Source organism: Python bivittatus, unplaced genomic scaffold (genome assembly GCF_059951505.1).
Source record: "Python bivittatus isolate LINGU-HERP-01145 unplaced genomic scaffold, Pbiv_v1 ctg000070_np1212, whole genome shotgun sequence".
In the NCBI taxonomy this organism is placed as follows: domain Eukaryota; kingdom Metazoa; phylum Chordata; class Lepidosauria; order Squamata; family Pythonidae; genus Python; species Python bivittatus.
In genome coordinates this window covers 25367537-25386749 of record NW_028277034.1, presented here as the reverse complement: position 1 = coordinate 25386749, position 19213 = coordinate 25367537, and the positions used below count along the sequence as shown (strand labels likewise).

Genomic DNA, 19213 nt, shown 5'->3' with positions numbered 1-19213 from the left:
TATTCAATTATGTAACCTCAATGTTAATATTTAGTAAATACATAATCAGTAATTAGGACAATAATTTAAAAATGCTAAGAAAGACCACAAATATTTATATGTGCTTCCTCAAAAAAAGTATTTATTTTTTCTCCAAGCATTTCTCTTCCAGTAATTATGTTAGAGTCAATGGGTTTTAATTCTGAATAGAATTATTATCATCATCATTATTATTATTATATTTTTATCCAACCTTTTTTATATATAACTCAAGACGGTGAACATACATAATACTACTGACTCCTATTATCCCCACAATAATACCCCTATGAGGTGAGTTGGGCTGAGAGAGAGTGACTGACCCAAAGTCACCCAGCCAACTTACAGCAGTTTTCTGTGAAAACGTTTTCATATAATCTGAATATTTTATCATAGCTCTTGGAAGAGACCAAATGAAACAAATATTTTAGTCACTTTCCATACTAGTCAGTGTTTTATTTCATGAAGATTAGCATTAATTAGGAATAGATCCAGCTTTGATAATTTCACTGCAGAATATGCATCAGCTATAAGATATCTTCAACCTAAAAAAAAAAAGATTTAAAGATTAAAACATATTAGGAATGATATAACGCACAATATAGTAGGTTCAAAGTAATATCTATCTCTATGACCCATCTATTACAAAATAATAGTCTTAAAGATTTTGAGTGAAATTGTAGGATGGGGATTACCTAGCTCTTGAAAAATCTTTGTAAACTTTCTCTTTTGTCATGGTGACAAAACAGTATATACTTTACAATTATTACTGTTAATCAGACAACATATAATTTTAACTGACGTATCTGTGGTATTAGAATTGGTTATAGTATGTGTGTGTGTGGGTGCGCACGCACGCGCCTTCAAGTCAGTGTTGACTCCTGGCAACTGCCCGGACTAGTCCCTGCAGTTTTCTTGACAAGGTTTCAGAAGTAGTTTGCCATTGCCTTCTCCCTAGGGCTGAGAGAGAGTGACTGGCCCAAGGTCACTCAGCTGGCTTCATACCTAAGGCGGAACTAGAACTCACGGTCTCCTGGTTTCTAGCCTAGTGCTTTAACTGCTACGCTAAACTGATTATAGTGTAGGCTGAAATTATTCCACTCTAAAATCAGTCTAAAATGAAGTTGGGTTTCTTCGATTATCAATATTTAAGACTAACCATTGTTTAAATTCAAACATAGTGCTAATAATGGTTATCCTAAAGTAGAAGTGAAAACACCTTGGCTGTATTTCTATGACGTACTAGGCTTCTATACAGGCTTAACAAACGTGCATGCATCACTATTTTTACCCGATCATGTTGCTCCTTGAGCAGTGACAGAGTTTACTGTGTAGTCTGAACTCGAAGCAATTGCATTTTTAGTTTGCAAGACCCAGAATTTGAAAACCAAGGCGCACTGAAGGAGAATGGAGTGAAGACCATCACTCACATAGAGCCCTGAATTTCTTGGGGGATCTATATTATGGTGATGGAGAAAGCTGATATAAAGGAACACGAGAATTTAGAAGGCTCTTTAAATCTTACAATATGGAAAAAAATCAATCAATACCAGAAAAAGAGTAAGGATATAGCTTTATTTACATACCATAGCAATTGCATTGGCATTAAGAACCTTGCTCTGTTTTTCTCCTTTCATATTCTGCCAGTTCATAATTATGATGCCTGATGAGCTAAAAGGTAAACATAAATGCATTGAACATACAAGGTTAAGCATGATCTTACGAGCTTCTATTATTTCATTTACAATACATTTATTTAGAAGAATACTAGAGTTTCCATAATTACTATTTGACAAAATTACAGAATTCAAATGATAACTTCACATGTCCTTTCAAAGTCTATATTAGTTTTAAATTATTTGATCTTGCCAATTTTCACTTTTGGCTAGGTTTATACATCATGTGTTTGCACTAAGCCAAAACAAAAAACATAATGTGTAAGCCAATAGCATCCCCATCTAATTCATCAAAATGTAGTTTAAAAATTGTGACTTAATATCATATACAAACCCAGCCAATAGCTACCCTTGGTCACTGAAACTTAGTTTTTTTTCAGAGGGCACACTGCTTGTTCGTCAAATGCAGGAGGTGGCAACTGGCAGATTCCAATCCTCTTTTTGCACTTCTGGAACCTATTCTAGGTGTAACTGTGCCAGCTAATTTGTGCCAGTCCAACACCTTCATTACATCACATTGGCTCTTATTTTAAGATGAGAATCATGTGAAACTGAAGTGTAAGTGCTAAAATAGGAATCTCCTTCCTCCAAAGAGAATGTTGGCTCTGCCATGGATGATGTAACCTTACTCTGCATTATCATCCTACCCCTATAGATTTCAGTTACCTAAAAAACACTGAGTCTTGATCACAAAAAAATTCCCCTCTCTTCTTTAGTGGATTCTCTAGTGAAATCAAGCAAAGGCTATTGTAGCCCCTAAGTTCACTGTAGATGGAGCTGTTTCTAGGAAAAAAAAAATATTCGAAAATAATTCTAACAGTAGCTTCCAGTTTGGAAACCTGCAGCAGGAAGATAATTCATTCATTTCTATATTTTAAAAGAAAACTAGATTACATGTTTCCAACCTATATGTACAATGCTTTTCAGTAACAGAGAGATGTATAGAAGGTTATCAGCTTCAGTCCTATCCAAGCTGCAAGCAGCATTCCCTGATAACGTAAGGATAGTACTAGTCAGTTTTGGTACATATTAGCTAGTGTGCCACACAAGCATGACTAAAGTCAGTTTTAAGCAAGCTTATTCCACAGTTCTATGCAAGCTAGGATCTTTAATCTATAGGCTAATTTGCAAGCCAACATACTGTTGTCTGTTGATGGCATCCCACCAACTAGGAAGTACATCTAGTATAGCTCCTTGAGGTACAGTCATGTTCATATATAAGGGCAACTATGGAAAATAGGATTATAAGTGCTCAAATGATTAAAAATCAGGAAAAGATGGGGAAAAAGAATTGATTAAAGGTTACTTTACAAACAGTGTTATTCACACACATATTTCTTACCATAACCCATAATAGGACTGTTGAAGAAAGACTGAGGCCAACTGCTATCCAGTTAGGATTATTTGAATCTTTTCTTTCTGCTTGGAATGCTGAACGAGACAATGCTAAAATAAAGAAGTTTCAGAATACATTAGTTCTGAAATAAATGTAAAATAGCTTTGGAGAATAATTCTTCAGTTATGGACTGGGTGCACATTTCCCGGTTAAACCAAAAACAAATAAACCACATTATGGTTTGACTTATTATTTGTGTCCCAGGTTATGTTTTCATAAGACAGACAGGACAAGATAGAAATAGGAAACAATTTCAGCTGCTGAAGTATCATAGTTGTGAATAAGTATAGCAGTTATTAGATGACATTAGTATTTTGTAAAGGTCAATTCTTTTCACATACTAGTTAGTTGTATTAGAAGAAAAATATCGTACAGTTTTTCGTAAAGGACAACATATAAACGGAATGAATCTGAAACAAACAGGAAGAGGCAATGACTTTTTAAATTAAAAATATTTTGTTTTTATACAGATGCATACCACAACTTTTTGCTAAGTACTCACTCCTTAAAGAAAATTAGGTTTTTTTCCCCTCCTACACTCATGCATGATCTCAGGAAAAAAAATGTTTAAGGAGGTACCAGGGATAAGACCTTTTTCCCTTCCAATCCTGATCGCTACACAGCCCTAAAAACAGGCATCTTACACAAAGTCCAAGCTCCAAGTCCCATCAGGCTTTCGTTAGAATAATAAAAAAAAGGAACGTAACAATGGTGCAGTAAAGGGACTATCATATGCTCATCTCTCCCATACTGAGATGCCGCTGATGCTCCCCCCCCCCCAACTCGCTGCCTTAGCCTGACCACACGGGGCACCGCAAATTATTGTATGCACAGAGGGCTCAGCAAAAAGGTGAACGAAGAGGGAAAGGCAACTGAAGCTGAAGGTTATACGTTCAGAGTCTTGGGCGTAACATTCACAGATTCACTCAACAAGGGTACGGCGACAGAGAACAGCTCATGCAAATGTAATGTTTTTCTCTGAAACGCCAAGGTTCCGAAAAGAAGACAAGTCCCACCCGAGGCCACTCGACTTACTTGGCGTCACCTTGCTCGAAACCTGCAAAAACCGCTTCGCGGCTCGCAAGGCCGCCGCCATGTTACTTTTTCTAAGCGATGACACAAATGCACCAATCCAAGAGCGAGACGGGCGACTACTAAAAAGATCTAAGGAAAAGACTTTGGGCACGAAGAGCGCCATCTATCGGCAACTCGGCGAACAGCTCAGTCTGCTGTAAAGGAAGCTCATCTCCACTTCAATAACATTTGTTTTAAAATTAGAGAAAATGTCGGGTTTGGATGTCTGCTTTGTTTTTTTATGTTATCCTTTTTCCGGGGACTAAATTATACACAACTGGAGCAACATCTTCAAGCTCTTCCTGAAATCATTGCTTTGGTAGAACTCTCCTAAATTCATCTGTTAAAGTGGACTGTAGTAATCAGAAATAGTGTCATAATAAATATGTGATCCTGATCATTCAGTATTGTTTAATAATTAAAAATTTGCATTACGTTTAAAACTTTCATTAAAAGCATCAAAGTTGAGGTAGTCGAAAATCAAATTTTGAATATCAGTACAAATCCATTCAGTCCAGGGTAAGTATAAGTTTTTAAAGGCATTTGCATGTACATTCAGAACCTCCTCCCATTGAGTTCAACAGCGTTTAATACTTAAACGATTGTAGTCAATCAGTGTTATCTCTATCCTATGACTTATATACATGCATACTTTTATCTGGGAGTAATCCTTAAAAAAAGTTGACTTCTGAATAAATATGAAGTTTTCAAACAGTATAATTCACTTCTCTGAAAGTATTACCCAGTGCAGCGTGATATAAAACTGGGCTTCGCATGATTTGTAATGGAATAGATAGGAAACAAGCTGGTCGTCACAAGATTACAATCTTCTTCAGCATCAGGTGGTTCCTCACAGTCTGAAAAGTGCCGATCATTTTGGAACCCATAAACTGTTTCATAATCATAGTAATGCTGAACTCCTCAGAGGTTCCAGGAATGCAGCCTTACAGCTGGTTCTTCCAGCTTTTTGTCATTAATAATACAAGAGTGATGTAATAAGTGCTAAAAAGCAAGTGTAGGTATGGAAGTTGATTTTAACTTTAATAATGGAGATGAAAGAGGAGCAGAAAATCTTCACAACGTCAAACGTTTTTCCCGACTCAACACTTAAGTAGAATTTCATGCTACAGGATGTGGTGAATGACAACTATTGCCTTTTCAAATAACTAACATCTAGATTCATAGTTACTGACTGTGACGATGGAGATCTGTAGCTTCAAATGTAGAATGACATTAAATACCAGATATTAAATACATGACAAGGGACTATTTTCCTTATGTGCTGCTTTCTGGGTTTCTTACAGGCATCAAGCGGGCGATTGTGATGAATAGCTGTTTGCTCTGACCATGCAGTTATTTACTTACAACATTGTTTGAACATTACAACTTTAAGGTGTAATATTCTCTCCCCAGGACAAATCCAACAATCACCATTGCTACTATGATCTTAGTCCTTCGATTCCCTTTTGTAAGAATGGGCCAAGTCTTATACAGGCGCAGCTCTGTAATCTTGAAGGAATTTAACAGCGCTTCTCCCCACCCCAGGTACTTCCGTAGCTTCTGAGCTGGGTAAGTGCGCAGGCGCAACCCTTCCCCGAGACGCAGCAAGAGAGTAAGATTGATCCCATTTCCCGACTTCCCGTGCAGCTGCCATTCAATCTATGGAGAAAAGAGAGGAAGGGGGGAAAAAAATGGGGTCATAACGCATGCGCGCAACTCCTGGTGACCCGGCTGGGGAAGCCCTCGTTGGCGGCCATTTTGGCGGCGCCTCCTCTCTCTGGCCTGCTCAGTTACCACGTGAACCGGCCGCCGCCTGGGGCTCGCTGCGGAGCAGGGGTAACCGGGCACAGGCATCCCGGCGGCTAGGGAAGCCGCGCACAGTAGAAGGGGGAGTCGCCGTAGCAAACGACGGCAGTACTGGCGGTAGCGACGCCCTGGCGTGGAGTCCCTCCTGAGAGGCGGCGGTAGGGGTGGTGATCAGGCAGCGGTAGAAGGGAGCGGGGTCCCCGGCCCGGTCGAGCAAGAAGGGCGGAGGCGGCGGCGACAGCAGTAGCAGAGACAATGCCGTCAGTGAGCCTCCCGCCGAAGGAAAACGCGCTCTTCAAGCGTATCCTGGTGAGTGAAAGAAGCCCTCGTCTAAGCCTACCTGCCCGCTTGACAGAGTTTTCCATGAAACTGGGGCTCCAGGGGGATGCTTGTCAGCAACCCCCCGGCCAGAAACAATGTCTCCCGCTGTCGTTTGGTTTGAGCTCTGCTGACAAATGCAACTTGGACTTTTAAAGGATCTCTCGGCCATGTCAGCATTTCTTGTTCCAGAACTGCCCGTAGAATGCGTTGGGCATTCTTTACTTCATGATGCCCCAGGGCCAGCTTAGAAGGGATTTGGTTGCTGAGAATGGCTGTTTTCTGGTTTTAAAAGCAAGTAATAGACACGCCTTTGGTGGACTAAACAATAGGGAGGACAGAGCAAAAGAATGTTTGTTCAATGAGAGGCAGATTGCGTAGAAGGTGCTTTTGGGGGGGTTCTTTTATTTAAAGGAGAGAGTTAAAAGTCAGAACGCTGTTACCTTACTTTTTTTTCGGTCTGATCGCTTTGAAAACAGCCTTTCAGTTATCAAAGATTATTTCAAGCATACTGCAATTTGTGCTGTTCTTTAAAACTTTGAGAATAATTTGAGCAATAAGTAATAGTATCTGTATCTTATAATATGAAACTAGCTTGATAAATCAACTGTTCTACTTGCTAGTGGAATGGATCATATATCTGTGTTATCTTTTAAAAATGTAGTTTTGTTACATTGTGCTGATCTAAAATAAGTTTGCCTAATGTAATATTAGCGAATTAACAAAATGATCTAGAAAATTCATCAGTCCAGTTTTATTTTAAAAAAATAGATGAAATTAAATTATTTGAAACCCAGCACTAATCGGTGAAATGAAAAATTTGTTATGTTTGCTATTTTATCTACTTAAACTTTAAAAAGATAGATTACTGTCTTGAACATTTGTGTAACATATGCAATATTATGCCAGAATTTTCAAATTGTGGCTTAGTGGACGAATCATAGCGATGGTTTGTATAACCTTAAACCAAAACCTATATATTACATTACACCATGTAACCCAAGCCTGTGTTAGATATCTAATGGTCACCTGTTTTTAAAAACAAATTATTTGTTCTTGAGAAGATGTTATACCAAAAATATTGCAGCCATTTAGAATAATATGACAACTGTAGACTACAGAATGAGTAATTGGGATTGCACAGAAATGATGAGGCGGTTAATGTTCTATTACATCTGTTAACACTTGTCTGGAACAATCTATAGTAAAGGAACATTCAGAAAGAGAAGCTGTATTGTTCTCAAATAGCTTAAGAATAGGCAACTTTGTGGAAATAATAAATTATTCAGGGAATAATTCAGCCATAGAGCAGTTATTTCTTCAGTTGTGTTCACTGGAAGATACTTGAACATGCACTGTGCCTATATTTCCTTAATGTTCAGGTTTTATATTTGTGGGATCAACAGTTTATTTGCATGGATGTCACACAGTAGTCTCCAAGAAGTTCCTTATGATACATTATGACAGTATGAAATTGATAAAATATTTCTTTAGCTGCATCCTCACCCCTTACAAAGGTGGAATATTAGAATATTGAATATAATAGGTATATATGAAGTAGGAATTTTATTTATCCTTTTATTCTGTTTTGCTGAGTTAGCTGAGAGCAAATTACTCTGGAATGTTCTTAGCACTATTCAGGCTTTTATATGGGGCCTTATTTACTTAGTTTTGGTAAACATAGAATTCTGTCATACATATGATCTGTATCCTTTGCACAAATAGATTAACAGAAGTCAGTGATCACTTAGCATTATATCCCAGTTGATATATTGTGCCCAAATACGCCAGGATCATCAGCTTTAAATCAGGATTCATTGTTGGATTATGAATGTCAGTTTGTTTGGATATAACACTAAGCTATCCTTAACGCTTTAAGCTTAAGTCTTAAGCTATCCAGAGTGTGTAATAGAAATCAAGTGGGACCAAATGGGTTGTACACACAGTGGAGCAAAATTCTGATATTCTGGCAAATCAGAATTCCTGACATTATATTTGAGTGTAGCAATTTGTTCAGGTGGAATTTGGAACCAATTCCAGGCTGAATTCTATCCTAAGAAATGTATAGATTCAAAGTAAAAGTACTATACAGAGTAACTATCACCATAATGTAGAAGTTGGGAGCCTGCTTTTGGAGCGGTCAATTAGACTTAAGATAAGGAACTTGTTTTAGTGTTCCTTACTTGTCCCAACTTGAATTTCTACATTTAATACTGTTATGCAAATAAACAGGTATTTAAACTGCGTTTATTAAGTACATGTAATGGACTTTCTCAGATGACTGTCTCATTTTCCTGTGGAAAATGCTAAACATGTCTAATGACTTACCCTGAAGTTTGTAGAAATTTTAAAAATACCTTTTAAAATGTGAAGTTAAGACAGTTGTTTTGCTCATTTTGACAACTGAACATAGTGCTTTCTGTGAAACTTTTATCAGTGCAAAATGTGTAATGAATGGAAAGGCATATGTACACATATCTTTAAAATTCTGTGAAGTAGAAAATACTTTAGTGTTAGACATGTGAAATAGCATACTTTAGATATATGTAGGCATAAGATCCAGATTTTTTTTTCACCACCTATTTGCATTTGTAACATGCTTATCCCACCTTCAGACATTTGAAAGGCTATTTGTGCATGTGTGCACATGCACACATGCTTATGTATTCTTCAGTATACATGGCTACTATATTCAATCTTCACCCCATTTTCATTATAAATATTGCATATAGTAGGTGTGTTACTTTTCGGATATATCTACTTTTGATACAATCAATAGTAAATGTTATATAAGGTAGAATAGAGTCTGGTTTGATTTCTGATGCAGGATTTTCTGCGATTAGGATAAAAACAAAAGATTTGTGAACATCTGAAACTTTTTGTTGTTGTTCAGTCATTAAGTCATGTCCAACTCTTTGTGAAACTTTACCATTAAGTAAAGATTACCAGTAACTTCTATTTACCATTTATTGTTGGAAGACCTCACTAACAGGAAAGACTACGTATGTTCCTACGTTTACCTATTTTGGCTTTAATACATCTTTCAGTTTTCAAGTACAGGTAGTCCTTGTTTAGGGACCAGAAATGGGACTGGTAACTTGGTCATTAAGCAAAGTAGTCACTAAGTGAAACCGCAAAAGTTCTTATGATCTTACATTAGCTTTCCTTTGCTTTACAAACCTGCAAAGGTTGTAAATGCAAGGATTGGTCATAAAGTTACTTTTTCATCACCATTGTAACTGCAAATGGTTGCTAAATGAGGCAGTCGCTAAACAAGGACTACCTGTCTGAATGAAATCTCTTGTATTCTGGGGTTTTTCATTTTTCCTGATTCAGTGTTGATGAATTAATGGGATTATAAATAAAGATTTGTCACACAGACAAAAAAAAAATTAAGTAGGAATGTCATCTTGGACATCCTTATTTTAGTAATTTTAAATTTTTATTTACAGAGCTTTGCTTCAGCCCATAGAAATGTTATGATAGAAGGAGTTCCGGTTATAAATTAAGGATTCATACATCTTGGTTGTGACTCCTTTCCATAGATTTTCCTTTCTTGCATTTATATAACCAATTTGTATCAGGCGAACATAGAAGATTTCCAGCAAAACAGGAGAGGATATGTGGGTATTATCAACTAGGATTGCTGTACCCATTTAGAAGGCAAGAGATGCTGGTTTTCAGTTTACAAAACTGATCTTCAAAATGTTGAAGTAATGGAACAGATGTTAGGATCTTAGCTTCTTACTGAGTTGAATTCAGTGATAAAATTCCACTGGCAGCAAAAGTGCCTACACCAGATTTTTTTTTTTTTTTAGATTTTTTAAATCTCGCCTTTATTGTTTTTATAACTCAAGGTAGCGAACATACCTAATACTCCTTCCTCCTATTTTCCCCATTACAACAACCCTGTGAGGTGAGTTGGCCTGAGAGAGAGTGACTGGCCCAAGTCACCCAGCCAGCTTTTGTGCCTAAGGCGGGACTAGAACTCTCAGTCTCCTGATTTCTAGCCTGGTTCTTTAACCACTAGACCAAACCATATATGAGGAGAAGGGACATAGCTGTGATGAGAAGTCCCACTCCTTTTGTATAATGTTACACATATTGTATCAGTTCAATTAATTTTGATTTTGTAAATGTGTCAGCACAACAGGCTGCTAAATTAAATGTTAAAGTGGACCAGTTTTTAAGAAGAAAAATAAAAGCACAATTGTATCTAAAAATTCTGAAGTGTTGTTCTCTCTTTGATACTTAGTGTTTGTATTTGAACATCACAATAATCCAGACTTCTTTAGAATTATATCTTGGTGTGCTGGTGCATGCAAATCAGCTGATATTGTCGCAGGAGCAATAAAGAGATCCAGACAGCTGCATCTGTGGTTAGTTCAGCATTACACACAAAGTGAAGATTACAATTTGCTTTTATTTAAACAGGCTGGAATCACAGGCATTACTTTGGCTTATGACTCTGGCTGGTTGAGGGAAATAATCCAGAAAGAGAAGAGCTCCAGACTGTTTACCTTTATAAGAAGAGGAAATAAAGAGAACTGAACTTGTTAAGAATATTAAACAGGAATATAACCACTTCCATGATACTGACAGTAAATAGTAAATATAAAATAGTTTATGATTGCTTTGTAAATTTGTTCTCTTGGGCATAGACTGGGATAGGATAGTTATGGAGCCCCTATGGTTTTGGCATGACTTTTTGTGATACTGAGTTAGCATTCCACTCAGCTGTGTTCTGTGATATTTTTTCCTATTTCTTTTTAATTGTACACTGCCTAGAGTCATTTAATTTGGCATGAAATCAAATTAAATAAATTAAAATTAAATAAAATGTTTTTACAGCAACTAGCTTGTTTACATTATTATTGTTGGTCATACAGTCAGCCAGATGTTTAGACTGGATTTGGCATTTTATCCACCTATCATGTCCTTCCCAAGGTTATATTTTTATCTCATCTCTTATACAGTGGGGCAAAAAAGTATTTAGTCAGCCACCAATTGTGCAGGTTCTCCCACTTAAAAAGATGAGAGAGGCCTGTAATTTTCATCATAGGAATACCTCAACTATGAGAGACAAAATGGGGGGTGGGGGGGAAATCCAGAAAATCACATTGTCTGATTTTTAAAGAATTTATTTGCAAATCATGGTGGAAAATACGTATTTGGTCAATATCAAAAGTTCATCTCAATACTTTGTTATATATCCTTTGTTGGCAATGACAGAGGTCAAACGTTTTCTGTAAGTCTTCACAAGGTTTTCACACACTGTTGCTGGTATTTTGGCCCATTCCTCCATGCAGATCTCCTCTAGAGCAGTGATGTTTTGGGGCTGTCGCTGGGCAACACGGACTTTCAACTCCCTCCAAAGGTTTTCCATGGGGTTGAGATCTGGAGACTGGCTAGGCCACTCCAGGACCTTGAAATGCTTCTTATGAAGCCATTCCTTCATTGCCCGGGCAGTGTGTTTGGGATCATTGTCATGCTGAAAGACCCAGCCACGTTTCATCTTCAATGCCCTTGCTGATGGAAGGAGGTGTTCACTCAGAATCTCACGATACATGGCCCCATTCATTCTTTCCTTTACGCGGATCAGTCATCCTGGTCCCTTTGCAGAAAAACAGCCCCAAAGCATGATGTTTCCACCCCCATGCTTCACAGTAGGTATGGTGTTCTTTGGATGCAACTCAGCATTCTCTCTCCTCCAAACACGGCGAGTTGAGTTTAGACCAAAATATTCTACTTTGGTTTCATCTGACCATATGACATTCTCCCAATCCTCTTCTGGATCATCCAAATGCTCTCTAGCAAACTTCAGATGGGCCCAGACATGTACTGGCTTAAGCAGGGGGACATGTCTGGCACTGCAGGATTTGAGTCCCTGGCAGCGTAGTGTGTTACTGATGGTAGCCTTTGTTACTGGGGTCCCAGCTCTCTGCAGGTCATTCACTAGGTCCCGTGTGGTTCTGGGATTTTTGCTCACCATTCTTGTGATCATTTTGACCCCACGGGGTGAGATCTTGCATGGAGCCCCAGATCAAGGGAAATTATCAGTGGTCTTGTATGTCTTCCATTTTCTAATTATTGCTCCCACAGTTGATTTCTTCACACCAAGCTGCTTGCCTATTGCAGATTCAGTCTTCCCAGCCTGGTACAGGTCTACAATTTTGTTTCTGGTGTCCCTCAACAGCTCTTTGGTCTTGGCCATAGTGGAGTTTAGAATGTGACTGTTTGAGGTTGTGGGCAGGTGTCTTTTATACTGATAACAAGGTCAAACAGGTGCCATTACTACAGGTAACGAGTGGAGGACAGAGGAGCCTCTTAAAGAAGTAGTTACAGGTCTGTGAGAGCCAGACATCCTGCTTGTTTGTAGGTGACCAAATACTTATTTTCCACCATGATTTGCAAATAAATTCTTTAAAAATCAGACAATGTGATTTTCTGGATTTTTCCCCCCATTTTGTCTCTCATAGTTGAGGTATACCTATGATGAAAATTACAGGCCTCTCTCATCTGTTTAAGTGGGAGAACTTGCACAATTGGTGGCTGACTAAATACTTTTTTGCCCCACTGTATATTTTCGCCAAGTAGTATGTTTCAGTAAATCCTACCTATTATTTTGCTACCTACTATATCAAACGATAACTGTTATATTGACCTGTAATTTGGACTGGACTGAAAAACTTGAATAAGCTTAAGCTGAGTTGCCACATCAAGGGAATGATGGCACTTAATATTTCTTGGTCATAGGAAACATAGGTGGAATATAATGTAACACTGATCTGTATACAGTTAACTGTTAAATTAACTAAATCTTGTAAAACAACTAAAATTAATTTTGAAATAATCATGTTCAGCTCAGAAGTATTAAATATTGTTACTGTATAGTGAAAATCATGACTATTTGCAATACTAAACTGACCCTGTCTTGTGGAACTTATAGATTTTATATCTAGATCCAAAGTCACATTTTCTATAAATTTAAAAAAAATGTGACTTAATACTCTACATGTAAGTAAGCATTCTCTGTTTATCAGAATTGCTACAATGAATGTTGGGATTTTTTATCTTGTTTTGAACATAAATTAAACATTGCTTTTGATACAAAGAAGAGTGCTGCTACAGTTTCTATGAAGAGTCCAGTTTCCTCCTACATCAGAGTGAAGCTTTATGATTTTTATTTATTTTGGTCTTAATAGTAGGAATTTAAAAAAACATGATTTACATCTGGAATGCTCAACATGTGTGTTCTAGAGCAGTGGTCTCCAAAGTGGGATGCACACACAGCAGAGCTGTGCAAGATGATCTGTTGGGGTGTGAGAAGAAAATATTAGAATGTCCATTTATATTTATCTTAAAAAAAGTAAGAAATTAAGCTATACAATATTTAATATAAAAATATACAAAACAAGTATTTTGGGGATATATTTTACAATGTACATATTGATACAGTGTTACATTATATAATTTATAATATAATAAATTATACTTACACAATTCATGTATATTGGGTTGCACGCTCAGAATTTTTTTGCTGATAAGGATGCAGAATCAAATTTTTTTGGAAACCACTGCTCTACAGAGCTACTAAGAGTTGGATTTTTTTATTACAGTTGTATATAAATCCAATAAATAACTACAGTTGATCCTTGCTTAATGACTGTTCGTTTAGCGACCATTCAAAGTTATGGCACTAAAAAAGTGACATGACTGGTGTCCGAAGTTACGACAGTTGTAGCACCCCACAGTCACGTGATTGCAGTCCAGGCACTTGGCAACCAGCTCACACTTTTGACAGTTGCAGCATCCTGGGGTCACATGATCGCCATTTGCAATGTTCCCAGCCGGCTTCTGGGAAGCAAAATCAATGGGGAACCGTGTGATTCACTTAACGACTATGTTGATTTGCTTAATGACCACCTCCAAAAGGTTGTAAAAACAGCTCTGGTCACATGATGATTCACTTAGCAACCTAAACTCCGATCTCAATTGCGGTCATTAAGCAAGGACTACCTGTAACCTGTGCCACTTGCTAACAGTTTTTATAAGGTCTCCCTGCAGACGTCGCACATTCAAACAGCTATCTACAGTGGAAAGTCTGTTCAACTTTTCCCATGCATACAATCCCAATGAATACATGCTGAACATTGACTGCTAAATAATGTTTCAACAGGGCTTATTTGTATGTAAATTTAAATCTATTCTCAAACCTGGCATTACTTACCTGTCTTTTCTGAGGCGGAAGAGGCCCGCAGCATGCACACGAACACACACACCCATGCACCGGCCAGTCTGCTTGCCTGGGACTCCCACCTCTTCCCACTTAATGACCCATGACCCACATGGTCCTGGACTAACGATGACAACCGGGACTGCAGGATTGCCTTGCTAAGCAATGCAGTCACGTAACATCAGGCTTTACAACTGCATCACTTTCATAACCCAAGGATTACCTGTATCTTTTCTTTAGTGTAATAGCAGAGGATAATTAAATAAGATTGATGTATAAGCTTGACATTTGGAAAATTCAGAAGGTGCTGCTGGAAGATATACAAGAGGATTCCAGCAATTGATTCTTCTAAGCACAGTTGGGGGGTTTTACAACATATTCAGATTCTTGGTCTTCAGAATATATTATCAATTATTCCTTGTTAGGAAGACTTCTCAGAAGTACTTTTATCCTCTTCTAATGCACAAATCAATGTTGAATTTTAATGCTTTAATATCAGGTTGTGTCTTCAGTTGAAAAAGTCAGTAGAATAGATATAACTGTCATCAAAGCTCAGTAGTTTGGCTTTAGATGCCCATTAGAACTATAGGGATATTATTGGCATACTTTTAAGAAGTTATAAAATTAATGGGAAAATGACTGTGTTCAAGAGAAGAGTAAGTTGATAAAATCTTAGAGCATACACATTTCCCCCTCCCAGATATTTAGCAAGTATTTTATGAAGAGCCATCTGATCTGTACATATGGGTCTAGCCTTACTTCTGAATAAAGTTTTAATTTATGTGCTTCCATTACATGTTTAAAGAAGTCTGGCCCTTAAATGACTTTGAAAACTAGGAGGAGCTGCTGTCAGAATAAAATTTTATACATGAATAAAATGGAAACTTAGTTACAGATAATTGAAATTATATTTGATCTTTGGGGCAAATTTGTCTAAGTGTTTTTACCTACTTATTACTTACATAATATAATAAGTTTGCTTTAACAAATTATTTTAAAATCAGAGTCTGCTTTTTGTGCAGAACAGCGTTAGGAATAGACTTTTAAGTTCTGTTGTTCAATAAGGTTTACTATCAGCCATGGATGGGGTTGCAGAATATATTGTTTATAATAGTTTAAATTAGTGTTCACTTTACAGGAAGGAATTAACTCCTGTATTTTTATTGCCTATTGCAACAGGTGTTGACCCCTGGCTGACTTTGGGCTGGGAAGATAAGCAGAGTCAGGCCTGGTTAGTGTATGATTGGGAGACCACAAGGAACTATCAGGACTGTAGGTTGGGCTGCAAAGTCAAAAAATATGCAGGAGGAAGGCAGTGGCAAACCACTTCTGTACTGTTGACAAGAAAACTGTGTGGTTGTGTCCACATACAGTAGTCAGCAGCTCAACTCAAGGGTGCCTTTACTCTGACTGTTTTTATTGCCTGGTATCCCTATCATTACATCAATAGCTCACTTAAAATCAGATCTGGACTCAACTTTGCTTGCCTTTTTTATTATATACATATTTATGTTTGTCTTGTGTTTTTCCTTTGTCTTCCTCTATTCTTATGCTTTCCTTACTTTGTTCTTTTTACCTTAAGTTAAGCTGTAACTATATTGTTGATCCTAGTGAATGAAGGCATATTGTATATAACAAATGCCGTTGTCCTTAATTTCTGGAAAATATTTTTCAGAAATATCTTTTTGATTATTGGATTTTTTATTGAAATCAAGATTGGTAATTCACCAATATAGGAAAGTGTGTTCATCTGACTTTTGGAAATCCTGCTTCAGCCCATATCACAGTGCATCCCATTCAGCTGGATCCACCAAGTCTTAAGAGAGCCTTTGTGAGTCAGGAAGGAATGGCAAATACATAGATTGTCTGGATCCAAATTATAATATATCCCTAGTCACACATTATCTTGTTGTTTATATTGTTATGCAAGTATACAATGCCTGATGTCCTAAAACCTAAATGTTGCAAATTAGTATGTTAAAACTGCTATTTGGACAGCAAATTAAACTAGTCTGTGGCTTATAAAGATAATCCCTTTGCGCTGCTTTACTTATATGGTTTGTTGTGTACCTCAGTGTGTTTTGTTTTTGTTTTTTTCATATTGAGTGTATATTTGAAAACATGCTATTGTTATTCCAGCTTAGCAGGACGCTGTAGAGCACACCCTTCAAGAGTCATTGATAGAATCATAGCATAGTGGTGTAGCCAAAAGAATTTTGAAATCTCTTAACCTCATTCAGGTTATTGCTGTTCTGGTATTTCAAGTTCAGTCATAGGCTGTAGGCAATGATGGGTATAATTATGGAAGAAACTTCAGAAAAAATCAAAATACATTATTCTTTTCCCCATTGGGCATACTTGATATTAACCAAATTGATTTAAATTGTGATTCTAATTACTTCTCAAGAAGATTGTTAATTATTTAAATCATTATTAGGAAGATTCTATTTTAATGAAATAAAGTGCATTCTGATCTGATATTTTCACTCAGTTGTACCTCTTCCACATAAGGTAAAGAGATGCAGAAATCTCATAGAGGAGAAAGAATTTATTTATGATCCTGGCAATGATTAATCTCCTCTTCCCCACCTCATTCCAAAGTTCTTAAACTAGGCTGTATATAGGTAACACTATTATAATTTATCTACTTGCAAATTAGGTTACTCTAGATTTTCAAGAAAATGAAATGTGCATTTTTTTTTGATAAACTAAAGTTCTGATTAATTTTGTTAACATAAATGATTGCACTCAAAGAATTTTCGTGGCAAGAATTACTGTGGCAAATAATTTCCAGGGAATGAATGAATGAATGAATGAATGAATGAATGAATGAATGAATGAATGAATATTTATTTATTTATTTATTTATTTATTTATTTATTTATTTAATGCTGTGTTCTTGATTAGTAGTTTATTGAGATTGTATTTCATATTTTCTGACATTTCTTCTCATATTTGATTGTGTGTAACATCAGGAAAAATTGTATTAGAAATAATAGATATGATTAAGTAGGTATATTGATGACTTTACATATATTTTATATTGTAATCTGCTGATGAATTTATAGCGTTTGGACTTCTGTTTCCTTACAGAGGTGCTATGAACACAAACAGTACAGGAACGGTCTGAAATTTTGCAAACAAATACTTTCTAATCCAAAGTTTGCAGAACATGGGGGTAAGTGTTCAGATTTCTGCATAACGCTTAGAACAGTTGCTAAATTAAATTCTGAAACTGATATAATATTGCTACTGTATTTTATCCTGAAAGTTCAGTAATCATAAACACTATTTTAATATGTCTATACTGTCACTGAATTTAAACATTTAATGAAAACAATATAGCACAGTGCCACACACACCACCATCAAAATTATGCCAGCCATCAAAACATACCTAAATATAAATGACTTAGTCTAATTCTAAAAGATTGCCTGATTTTGAGGAAGAATAAAAAGCAATGGGTTCCTTTTAAGTTTATAAACTTCCAGACATGGAGCCATACTTGATATGATAGTGTGACAAATAAAAGCACATGATTTCTTATTTGAAATGTGTCTTCTAGGTTTACTGACCATAACCCATCTTCTGTTTATTGCCAAGTCGTGCATTTGGGACAAAGGTCTGCTGCTTTTATGCCTAGTTCCATCCTGAAAAATCAAGCTACTCTAGCACTTCTGAGGAACAGTTTTGCTTGAGCCAGTAGAGAAAGTGATTTACTTCTTCATGCACTGATTTCCTAAAGCAAATTGATTTCAACATTTCATTATCTACAGAGGATAAATCATTCAGCAATAATGTTTCTTTACCCTAGATCACCTTTGCTTTTAGAAAAAGGAAAATAACTTGAGAGCAAATCGCAAATTGTTTCTATTATATGTGATTTGACCTGCAGGTCCGGCACATACAGATATGTTAAGTTCCATTCATAATTGCAGGTCAGGTGTGAAAGAGGGAATATAATTTAGATTTGTTGTATAATTTCATAAAATATGGTATTTATGTTTAGTGGTTTGATAATGCAAACTCTTACTATAATATCAAAAGTTTTGATTGGTCTGTCATACATAATATTTAATGAATATACATAATTTAAGTTAACTACCTTTTTTGGAATCTAAGTAGGTCTGTTTAAAGAATATTTAAACAGAAGTTGAAAGCATTTTCTAAAGAACAAGTTTTTGCTTTACAGCTAGGGAAACAAACATCATATTTCCCACTTCCACATTTAATAGATGCTTAATAGATACTTTGAAATTTAGAATCTGCTGGTAGTGATTTCTAAGTAGAATATAAAGTGTATTTATCATTATTTATATTTATGTTTTTGTCTTAGAAACCTTGGCTATGAAAGGACTGACATTAAATTGCTTAGGTAAAAAAGATGAGGCGTATGAACTGGTTCGTAGGGGGCTAAGAAATGATTTGAAGAGTCATGTCTGTATCCTTTTCAAGTTATAGATTAAATTTGCAAAAGAAAACATGTAAATATGACTATACTGTAGCATGTAAAGTGCTACTTAACTCTTCTTTTTACAGTGAAGAATTAAAATACCTGTACTTTTGTAGAAAAGCGAAAGTGATTGTTAGGGTGGAGAAGTGCTGCTAGATCACACTGCAGCTGATAACCACATTATTGAAAATAGGAAAGCAAGCAAATGAAGAGATCACATTCCTAGTCCTATCTTG

General features: G+C 36.5%; 2 protein-coding genes across 2 annotated transcripts in view; one reads left to right on the top strand and one right to left on the bottom strand.

Moving 5' to 3' along the window:
• Positions 1 to 453: 453 nt before the first annotated feature.
• NDUFC1 (NADH:ubiquinone oxidoreductase subunit C1) lies at positions 454 to 4283 on the bottom strand. The gene is made up of 4 exons (XM_025168040.2): positions 4126 to 4283; positions 3037 to 3140; positions 1605 to 1689; positions 454 to 563 (listed from the first exon to the last, which is right to left on the bottom strand). Exons 1-3 carry the CDS (start codon positions 4184 to 4186, stop codon positions 1624 to 1626), a joined length of 231 nt encoding a protein of 76 aa, XP_025023808.1. The 5' UTR covers positions 4187 to 4283; the 3' UTR covers positions 454 to 563; positions 1605 to 1623.
• Positions 4284 to 5896: 1613 nt separating this feature from the next.
• Positions 5897 to 19213, top strand: part of NAA15 (N-alpha-acetyltransferase 15, NatA auxiliary subunit) — a 52099-nt gene continuing 38782 nt past the window's right edge. The window contains exons 1-3 of the mRNA XM_007430372.3: positions 5897 to 6279; positions 17618 to 17702; positions 18861 to 18965. Of these exons, the coding sequence (XP_007430434.1) occupies positions 6226 to 6279; positions 17618 to 17702; positions 18861 to 18965 (244 nt within the window). The 5' untranslated portion in view covers positions 5897 to 6225. The remainder of the gene's footprint in view (positions 6280 to 17617; positions 17703 to 18860; positions 18966 to 19213) is intronic.